At 49.5% G+C, this 11108-nt stretch overlaps 2 protein-coding genes across 2 annotated transcripts in view; both read left to right on the top strand.

Moving 5' to 3' along the window:
- The window catches only part of LOC101772039, a 2490-nt gene extending 778 nt beyond the window's left edge, over positions 1–1712 (top strand). The window contains exons 2-4 of the mRNA XM_022823344.1: positions 312–554; positions 730–885; positions 1103–1712. Coding sequence (XP_022679079.1) covers positions 312–554; positions 730–749 — 263 coding nt within the window. The 3' untranslated portion in view covers positions 750–885; positions 1103–1712. The remainder of the gene's footprint in view (positions 1–311; positions 555–729; positions 886–1102) is intronic.
- Positions 1713–3700: 1988 nt separating this feature from the next.
- On the top strand, positions 3701–10203 carry LOC101783519 (probable lipoxygenase 6). The gene is made up of 9 exons (XM_004985439.3): positions 3701–4268; positions 5093–5376; positions 6129–6366; positions 7387–7710; positions 7830–7915; positions 8015–8122; positions 8215–8519; positions 8643–8909; positions 9023–10203. The coding sequence occupies exons 1-9, from the start codon at positions 3887–3889 to the stop codon at positions 9780–9782; spliced, it is 2754 nt and encodes a 917-aa protein (XP_004985496.1). The 5' UTR covers positions 3701–3886; the 3' UTR covers positions 9783–10203.
- The last annotated feature ends 905 nt before the right edge of the window (positions 10204–11108 follow it).

Genomic DNA, 11108 nt, shown 5'->3' with positions numbered 1-11108 from the left:
TTTTGAACTTTCAACAGTTGGTGACTTGAACTAGTTGAAACTAGCTAGGTTCTGTTCGGGCACAAGGTTTTAGCAACCTAAAGCAACTTGGCAGAAATTACTGTTTGCCCATGTTAAGGTTTGCTGAGAACTACAGAATGTACCCCCCGGAAGCCCATTTGTGAAAGGACTTCAGCTGATGTTACTGCTAGTGGTCTCTCAGTTGTATGGTGATGCTGCTACGGATTCAACTGCTTGTATACTTCTGACATCATCAATGTGATTCTTGGTTGTTGCTTGGCTATTCGCTCCATTCCTCTTCAATCCATCAGGATTTGAGCGGCAGATAATAGCAGATGACTGGGATGAATGGACCAAGTGGATTAGCAGTCGAGGTGGCATCGGAGTTCCTGCTAACAAAGCTTGGGAATCCTGGTGGACAGGAGAGCAGGAACAATTACATTCTGCAGATCTACTGGGCTGTTTCTGGGAGATCATACTCTCTCAGATTCTTCATATTCCAATATGGTATCATGTATCACCCGAATATCTCTGCTGGCAACAAAAGCATCTATGTAAGTTATTTATTTCATTTGAGATTCCTTCTTCAAACAGTTCATAGAAAACAAGGCTTGGTGGATAAAGATAAACCACTTGAATACTGTTCACATAATTTTTTTTGTTGTTTAGAAGCACTATCTAGCGCTATTATTGTGGCTGTTCACTAAAATTATTATTGTGGATTTGCAGCTTATGTTCTGGCTTCTTAAGTTGCTCCTTTGCATTGGATTTGTTGGAACGCTGGCAGTTCTTTACACTGTTCTGCATCTTACAGTCTGTGACATATTCGCAAGCATCCTTGCTGACCTTTCATTTGCTGCACCCACAAGATGAGCCAGTCTACAGGTACGTCCATCAGCATTGCCCGTCTAATTTCATTTCTCAAGCCCATAATTGTCATCTACTGGGCCTAGTATCAAGCCAAGAAAACTGTCAGATGAAAATGCTTTTGGACTATTGGGCCACCTGGAATGTACCTCTGCAAGTATTCAATGTTTTCTGTAAAAATGTTAATCTTGCTACAGAAACATTTCACAGGCTCCATTTGTTATCTTTACAACAGACATCACAAGCAAGTAAACCGGTGGTCAAGGCATTTGGGCTGTGGGGGTCTGTCAAGGTTCTGTCGATGGGGATCGGATCTTCATCCTGATGGCGGTGCTAGCATGGTTCCCATCTGTCTTGGAGTTACAGATGAGATCGCTATTCAATCAGGCCTTCAGCCGAGGGCTTCCAATCACTCGTGTCTTGGCTGGCGGCAAGAAGCACAGATGATGCTAGTGCAGATGACAGGAGACATTTGTAAACACACGTTATGCGAGGAATTAGCTCCAGGATTGCTGTACATGGGTGACTGGGTGTTGTTGGAGGATCCTAAGGTTGCTGACATGCTGACGCTTTCAGAGTTTTCGTTGCACACACAAGGCGTCTTTTTTCCCTCCTTTTTGGCATTTTCCTTGTAAATAAATCTCATACGACAGTCTTACGTCTTGGTACAATAGGTTGCATATTCTATATTGTGCTTGTATAGATAGATGTAGGCATTTACCCCGGTGCATCTGAACATTACCGTTCTTTTAAATGCAAAGGGTAGATTAATTAATTTCTATATAGGAAGCTCTTTATGTAAATGTCAGTTCAGATTGCCTTATATTTTCATGGCTGGAATTCTATGGGTGATAAATGTGTAATGGGAAGTGGACTATCTGGCGACAAAGAATGAAGGAAAAGCTTATCTTCCTTTTTTTTTTGGCTTTTCCGGCTATGGTCCATGGGTCTTGCCACCGGTGATCCAAGTGTGAGATGACACCATACAGATTCACAACCTCCATCCTATTGTAGCACTGAATTAGAACATTGGTCAACAAAAGTACAATCAGACCTGTCACCAGCCTCATCCGGTGAGCCGGTGAGGGATCAGCTGCGTCGGCTTTCCCTAGTGGTAAGATTCAGAAGGTCTTTACTCTTTTAGATGTCGTTCGGAGGATGGTGCAATGCAACGCAGTCCAGGACTCGGCGCCTCGGCGGAGACATGACAGGCTTTTCTGAGCAAAGGAGGAACTGGTAGCGCCGCTAGCCATTTCACCAAGCGGACCGGAATTGGCCCATGTGGCCATGTGGGTGGCGCGAGAGGCAGGCAGGCCACGAAAACTCTCGAGGGGCCGAGGCAAACAAGCCGTGGTGCCCTGCGATCCGCGCACCACGCGCGCGCTAGTGCTCGTGTGGCGCCCACGGCTTTGATGCCTCTTTGTCTTTGAGATGCTGACACGCCGGCAGCGGCTGCCGGCCAACCAACCCATCCCGGCTTCCCTTTTCACCACCGCCATTATTGAGAGAAGACTGTCTACCGTCGACGTCGTGCGTGCGTGAGAGACGTACCGTCCGGCGAGACGATCGGCGGCGCCGCCGTCGGCCGTCAGCCAGCCCAGAGCTACCCGCCATTGATCAGCCCAGAAAAATCCTGGATTCCTGAACCCCCCCTCTAAATAGGGTAGTCACCTTTTAATGCCGTGGAAAAACCTCCTGTACGTACGTGCAATCTGTAATCTGCCAACACGAGATCAAGATGGCTCCAGCTGTCCCAGTAGCCACGTGCGCACATGCCATGCGGTTGCTTCTGTTATTAACAATTTACCAGTGAACGGTCGGGTAGAGGACAAAAATTGAAGAAAAATAAGATCTTGTCTTATACAATACCACATGCCAGTATACCACCACCACGCAATGACGCAATGATGATCGGTCAAGCACTGGTCTCCTGCCAACTCCGACTTTCTTGAATTAATAATAAACAAGAACCGAAAGAAAAAAGGAACGTGCCGAAATGAGCCCAGTACACACGATGCAACATGCTGCAACGTTTTTTTTAAAAAAAATCTTAAAAGGGTTTTACAGGAATTTTGCTGCGCCAAGATTTCAGATCACAACGTGAATTTCGTAGCTTTCGGCAGGTTGAAAACCGTGGGCAGGTTCACGGTCCCAAGGTGAAGAGCACGCGGTATATTGCCAGTTCGTCGAATGCATTTTCGCTGTCCACGCACATGCATTTCTGACTGTGTAACACACAACTACTTCTTCCGTCTCAAAAATAAAATTATTCTAAAAAATCTCAGATAAATTAACAAAGATGTAAAATAACTTACTTACCCCTATTTATTAGCTATGGTTGATGCTAACTGACTCTCGGATGCTAATGCACATTCCAAATAATGAATAATAACTTGTTTTGTGGGATAAATTTTGAGAGTGATTTTTTTGGGACATATAAGGAGTAGGTGTGGTTAATTCCTACGGATCGTGCAATTTTGATTGGAACTCTTCTCAGAGACTGATTGCGGTCTTCCTGGTCTGAAACTCCAAGCTGTTCCAATTTTGAATTCAAAATGGCTATTCTCTTTGTCTCTTTGCGAGAAACTGGCTATTCCTTCTGCTTTGAAGATGACTGTCCTGTGCCGCAGAACAAGCATGGGTTCACAAAGAAATTCAGAGCCCGGCTGTTGCTATTGCACAGGACTAGTTGCTTGCTGGGAATGCCGGCATCAGGTCAACAGGAAACCAAGCAGCTTCCGTGCAATGGCACCGCCTCACCGTACTCACCCGGACCTGCCGACTGCCAAAAACGCAAATATAAAAATGGCAGGAGCGCACGAGGCTGGACCCTCAGATGACACGGCTCCTCACCTAAATCCTACTGCTGCAGCGTGGAGCGCTGGCGACTCACTGCTCCATCACAACGACGCCAACCACCTCACCTCACTAACTCAGCTCCCACCCGCGCAGAGCCAAGACCAAAGATCCCCGACCGCGCGGCAGGTGCCGAGCCGAGAGCGAGCGAGCGTGCCGCAGCATGGCCGCGCCCGCGCCATGCAGGGAGCTCACCGGCCTCCGGCGGGTGACAGCCGCGGCGAGGCTGCTGCCGGGGCGCCCGGGCGCGAGCGAGCTCTGCCTCGCGCCGTTCCACCACGCGGCGCCGCGGCGGCAGCAGCGGCGGGGCGTCAAGGTGGTGGCGGCTATCAGCGAGGACCTGCCGAGGCTCGCGGCGCCCGGGAAGAAGGGCGCGGCGGAGGGCGGCGGGCGGCCGGAGAAGGTGCTGATGCGGGCGGCGCTGACGGTGCGCCGGAAGCAGAAGGAGGACCTCAAGGAGGCCATGGCCGGCCACCTCGACGCGCTCTGGGACATGGTCGGCCGGAGCGTCGCGCTCGAGCTCATCAGCACCAAGATCCACCCCAGTAAGCACCGCACCCCATTCCCCCCTTGCTTGCTCCTCGTCCAATTCACCATCTTTTTCTTTCTTGGGACCAGTTCTCCTCCGTCAGAGTTGACTTTGCTCTCTCAAGCTTGAACCTTTCGGAGCTGTTAGATTTTTTTCCCTCCCTTTCGATCGCTGCTAGAACTATAGGGAGCTGGATATGCAAAGTTGATGCCTTTTTGGGCAGCTCCGTTTGTTCTTGACCGCCCTAATCGGTAGGTGGCACCAGCAACCACAGGAAGATGCTAACTAGATGCACATGATCATCAGATCTTCAATAATGGTGACATGATAAGGCCGTGTGTGCGATTTTCTGCATTAGTATATTCGCTCTGCATTTTCCAACAAATTGTTTAATCATAAAAAAAGAGAGAAGAACTAAACAATAGAGCAGTTCAACTTTTAACCACTGGCATCTTTCACTAGACCATGACTTCCAAGATTCTGCAAGAAGTGAACAAATGGAGCAGAGTTTTTACAGGACTTCCTCCCAGTCTTCTGAGCACTGCAAGCCTGCAAACCATTATAGCTTCCCCTTTAGCAGTAGTCCCGTCATGATCACTGCAGAATAATTCAAGCTCAAATGAGTCACGATGCAATACTTCAAGTTACTGTCCATGATGGCAGTGCTCCTGCCGGTTAAAGTTTCAAAAAAAGTTACTGTTCATGTTTCCCCGTCTCTCCATTCTCTCCATGCGATCGCTACCCAAAGATGATGCAGTCGCTTTCCATGTCTCCATATTTGACTTTTCTTCTCAAAGTCGTTCTAACTTTCCCGGCTCGTGCCACGTGAATCTTTGCCAGGGACCAAGAAGCCGATGCTGAGCGGCCAGGCATCGATCAAGGACTGGTGCCAGAAGAGGGGCGTCAAGGGAGAGCACGTCGTGTACACAGCAGAGTTCATGGTGGATTCGGACTTCGGCGAGCCGGGTGCCATCACCGTGGCCAACCGGCACCACCGGGAGTTCTTCCTGGAGAGCATCGTCGTCGAGGGCGGGCTTCCGTGTGGGCCGGTGCACTTCGCCTGCAACTCCTGGGTGCAGACCACCAGGGAACTGCCGACCAAGAGGGTGTTCTTCAGCAACAAGGTAAACAAGCATATCTGTTAAAGAGAAAAAGGCAGCATGCATTTTAATTTTTTTACTGGTTCAAGAAACACGTGTTGTGGGCCAATGGCTAGACGTTTTTTTTAGATTAAAGATTAAAACATCCGGCCTCAACCTAGACGTGGACTTTCTAGTACTCGATTGTCATCATAAGTATGTGCGTACTACATCACTCCTGTGCTAAATAATCGAGCAGGCTGGTCATGCATCCTTTTCTTCAATGTTGATAGCAAAAGGTGGTCATTAACTGTAAAACGAGGAGCCCGGTCTAAAGGCATGATTAATTGATATGTCATTGTCTGCTAGCTGTTTAAGTGTCCAGTTTTTAAGTAGGCCTCAGTAGAACATATCTATGGCCCTTTCCAGAAAAAAAAAGTGCTCTTGCAACTAAGGCACTGATTAATTGAGCTCTGTGGGACATCGATCCTTGGTTGATGTGTATTTCAGTTAATTTCCAAATTCTACCAGAACTGTCAAATCTGATATTCTGCCTATCTGTTACAGTTTATAGATAATAAATCAAGAACCATTGAAGATACATAAATATAAGTAGTTGCAGCATATAGCCAGATTTATGTTGTCATCCACATATGCTGCCTTTTTTTCTGAAGGGCCATATGCTGCCTTAAAGCATCAAACAGATTACCTTTGCTATTCGAGTCTGGTACTAATGATCTACCCATTAGGAATTAGTACCATAAGTTTCCTGATAAGTCCTGGATAATCTTATGCAGCCATATTTACCATCTGAAACACCACCTGGGCTTAGAGAACTAAGGGATAAGGAGCTGAAGGACCTGAGAGGAGATGGCACAGGAGTGCGAAAGTTATCTGACAGAATATATGATTATGCGACATACAATGATTTGGGCAATCCGGATCGGGGGAAAGAGTTCATCAGGCCGATCCTTGGAGGCGAGAAGATCCCTTACCCACGGCGGTGCCGAACTGGTCGTCCACCAACCGATACCAGTAAGTTCTGTTACACTTACAAAATTGTTGGCAGATAATGGAAATTAGAATTTGGCCAAAGGCAAAAGAGTGCATGTTATTTTCCAACTGTAGCCACAATGACATATGTGCTTGTCCAATTCTACTTTGATCAAATGCTATGTCACTTTCAGACTTGACAGCTTCACTCATCAGACAACTTGACTCATCAGCCACCTTCACCACGTGGGTTGATGGTGTCCAAATTTTGAACAAAAAAAAGATATGACTTCTCAATTTTGTTTGACACCTAACTTGAGCAAAGACCTATATTGAGATCTGGTCAGATGCTTGCAAAATCTATTCAACGTGCTCCATGGAGGAGAGAAAAACTGAGTTGTCACATTGCAGCAGAAGAAGAATTCAACACGCTCAAATCAGGATCATGGAAATTCCTTCTTGGTCAATAGTCTTGAAAAGTACTGAACATTTCCGTTTGTTAGGTTGCGTGCATATGACCAAATGGTAGTAGCAGCCAGGAACACCTACAGATTGTAGGCATCACGTTTTGGTTTTGTTCTTTCGGTGTGCTATTGCTCTCGGGTTCTTTGTATTTTCCATTCTGAGGCAAACTGTCTCTTGATGCTCTCCATGCTATCAATTACAAAGTCTACAATAAAGTACAGAAAAAGTGGCCCTCGTCATTTCTCTCCATTGATTTTCTGTAATCCTTTGCATAACAGGTTTCCAGCTTGTAATTGTGCCCACAACCACGTGCTTTCCTATAAATATATGTGAGTCGATATAATATGCCAGAAAAAAAGTGGAACTAGTTTGCATAATTTGGTTCTATTCCTAGGAATTATTAGACTTTCCATAGGATTTATCACTGGAGTATTTTTCTGAATTTTGTGAACCATCTCTTCATGGTAAATTATGGCATCTAAGATGGGCAATCAATCAGTTTACTACAAGGCTGCACTAAATTTTGAAGATTAAGCATATCTGCCTTTCACCTCATAGAAACAATATGGCTAATTTGTGCATTCCCCTGTGGTGTAGACATGACGGCTGAGAGCAGAGTAGAGAAACCGCATCGGATATATGTACCCCGGGATGAAGCATTTGAGGAGCTGAAGCAGGGAGCCTTCTCAGCTGGGAGGCTCCGGGCAGTACTTCACACCCTTATCCCATCGATGATTGCAACCATCTCAGCTGATACCCACAACTTCCAAGGCTTCCACCACGTTGATAATCTCTACAAGGAGGGCCTCAGGCTGAAGTTGGGTCTCCAAGAGCACCTATTCCAGAAGATACCCCTTGTTCAGAAGATTCAGGAATCGAGTGAGGGGATGCTTCGCTATGATACACCTAGCATCCTTTCCAGTAAGTAAAATTCATTAGACCTTTGCTTTACACTAGTGTGCCAACGCCAGATGTTCTTCGATCCAAGTACCTTCATGCCAGAAAACTGCTGCTTTAATACTCATACATCGATTCTACAGAGGACAAGTTTGCATGGCTCCGTGATGACGAGTTTGCTCGGCAGACTGTGGCAGGAATAAACCCAGTTAACATCGCGAGGCTCACGGTAATGAACTGAAAACATGATTTAAATGTTGATCAATAACAGCAGTAATCTGTAGCCTTCTTCTAGAGTAGTACTTTACTAGCGGTTATTTGGAAATAGGTTTTCCCACCAGTGAGCAAGCTGGATCCTGCAATATATGGCTCACCAGAATCATCGATTACAGAAGCAGACATTGCTTGTCAGCTCAATGGACTCACAGTACAACAGGTACCGTCGATACGAAGAAGTCTGAAATTATGCTCAGTTATGTACCAATGTTTTTTTCTTCTGCTGGTTCTGATCACATATCATGAGTGTAGGCAATGGACGAGGCAAAGCTGTTCATATTGGACTATCATGATGCCTACCTGCCATTCTTGGACCGGATTAATGCGATAGAGGGACGGAAGGCATATGCAACCCGGACAATCTTGTTCCTTACCCAAGCTGGCACACTGAAACCAATTGCTATTGAACTTAGTCTTCCTCCAAGCCAGCCAGGCGAGCCTCGGCTAAGCAAGGTCCTCACCCCTCCCTCTGATGCTACCACCAACTGGCTCTGGATGCTTGCCAAAGCTCATGTCAGCTCCAACGACGCTGGTGTTCATCAGCTCGTAAATCACTGGTGCGGATCCCATAATTAACTATTGATATGGCGAACACAAATTTGAGTACATTACAAATGCCAGTCCAGACAATTTCTGAAAAAATATGAAACCTGAAATGCTTACCTGGAAAATTCTTTCAGGCTGAGGACACATGCTATGATGGAGCCATTCATCTTGGCAGCGCACCGGCGAATGAGCGCTATGCACCCGATCTTCAAGCTCCTGCACCCCCACATGCGGTACACGCTGGAGATCAATGCGCTTGCACGGCAGAGCCTGATCAGCGCGGACGGCGTCATCGAGTCCTGCTTCACCCCTGGCCCTGTCTCAGGCGAGATCAGCGCCGCGTACTACCGCAACCACTGGCGGTTCGACCTTGAGGGCCTCCCTTCCGACCTCGTCCGCAGGCATGACATTGCCCCTTCCATTACCACACGCCATTGCTTGATTTTGCATATCACAAAGCTTTGCACCACCATGTTCACTGACATCCTCCCGCTTTGGGGGTCATCCTTCTCAGGGGAGTGGCCGTGGAGGACGCGTCGCAGCCTCACGGCATCAGGCTCCTCATCGAGGACTACCCTTATGCCAACGACGGGCTTCTGCTGTGGTCGGCCATCCGCAACTGGGTCGAGTCGTACGTGCAGCTCTACTACCCGGACGCCGGCACGGTGCAGAACGACGACGAGCTCCAGGGGTGGTACCACGAGACGGTCCACGTCGGCCACGCCGACATCCGGGACGCGCCGTGGTGGCCGTCGCTCTCGACGCCGAGCGACCTCGCGTCCATCCTCACGACGCTCATCTGGCTGGCGTCGGCGCAGCACGCGGCGCTCAACTTCGGGCAGTACCCGCTGGGCGGGTACGTCCCGAACCGGCCGCCGCTGATGCGGCGGCTGCTGCCGGACCCGGAGCGCGACGCCGCCGATTACGCGGCGTTCCTGGCGGATCCGCACCGGTTCTTCCTGAACGCGATGCCGGGGGTGCTGGAGGCCACCAAGTTTATGGCGGTGGTGGACACGCTGTCGACGCACTCGCCCGACGAGGAGTACCTCGGCGAGGGCCGCGACGAGCCGTGGACGGGGGACGCGGCCGCCGTCGCGGCGCACGCCATGTTCGCGGCCGACGTGCGCCGCGCCGAGGAGACCATCGAGCGGCGCAACGCGGACCAGGGAAGGAAGAACCGGTGCGGCGCCGGCGTGCTGCCGTACGAGCTGCTGGCGCCCAGCTCGCCGCCGGGGGTCACGTGCCGCGGCGTGCCCAACAGCATCTCCATATGATGCATCGTACAAGAAGAGACCCCTTGATTTTTTTTCCCCTTCATTTTTCTACGGGTAAATGCAGTATAATCATTTTGAGGAAATGTACTGTTTTTCAAGCAAAAATACGGGAGTTTCACTCCTGAATTAAACTGAATCTTCACATTTTGGAGAGTCAGTGATCAGGCAGACGGGAGGGTACAGAGAACAACAACGCCGGAACAGCGCATCTGCCAAGCTTGAGGTTTGAAACTGAATGTTGCCTCCATGTCGGTGCTTGACTTGAACTTGAGCAGCTGTACTCCCAAGAGCGTGAAATTTCTCGAAAAGTAGAAGGGTGTGTAAAAAGTCTGAGAATTATCGAGTATGAAGTGCGGAAAAGTGTGCTTGCAAAATGTGTGGGAAATTGAGTTGAATGAAATCGTAGAATTTCGAGTTACTACCTTATGAGTCAAATGATTCTGAAACTTGGTGTTCTTATGCTCTCAAGATCTCAAAGATATTCGAGTTGTCAGACAATGGTCGTTGAAGTTATCTTTTTGGATGAGCACCAGTCGAGGTGTGAATGAGGAACCTGCCTACTGCCTGCAGGCTGCAGTTCCACCAACATGGCAGCTGCTTCCTGGATCAAGGACAAAGCTCTCTTCAATCCATTGAAAAGCTAACCCCGCCTGTGTTTCCTAGCCCCTTCAATCCGACGCATCGCCATGAAACTGCCGCAGCGATTCGCCATCGCCACGAAACTGCCGCAGCGATTCGAGGCGCCGGTGAACTTGTCGGAGCTCCGCGGCTGGGACCACCTCCCGGAGCTCAGCGACGTCCTCCGCTGCCATTGGTGGCTCACACGACACACGAGGCTCCCCGGGTGGGTGTCGAAGGTGGCCGCGCACGCGCTCGACGTGGCGGGAGGGACGACGAGGTGGGAGGAGACGGGCGCCATTGGTGAGTGTGAGTACAGCTTGTTCGTGGACTGCGGCTGTGTTTGGTTCATAGCCGAACCGTGCCAGAACTCGCCACAGCATCCGCGCCGCAGTTTAGGTACGTGTTTGGCTTGTGGCCGGAGCTACGGCGTCGCCACAACTTGCCGAAGCTCTCCAGTTGATTTTGCGCGCCCCAACTAGCCAAAAGTGCGGCCGACGAATCGTCCGCCGCACCTGCGGCACGGCCACAGCGTCGGCGTGGCGTTCTCTGGCGCCGGGAGGAGCGCCGTGGCGTGCGCGGACGCCGGAGGCTGCGACGCGGAGGGCAACGGGATTACTTCGCCGACAACTGCTATTCCTCGGCGACCCGGTGGCCGGTGTTACTGGTTTGGCGCCTTCTGGTACTCGCACCAGCCGGGGTGGGAGC

Source organism: Setaria italica, chromosome IX (assembly GCF_000263155.2).
Source record: "Setaria italica strain Yugu1 chromosome IX, Setaria_italica_v2.0, whole genome shotgun sequence".
Taxonomy (NCBI): domain Eukaryota; kingdom Viridiplantae; phylum Streptophyta; class Magnoliopsida; order Poales; family Poaceae; genus Setaria; species Setaria italica.
Note: the sequence above shows the minus strand (reverse complement) of the source record. Positions and strands in the feature narration are given on the sequence as shown.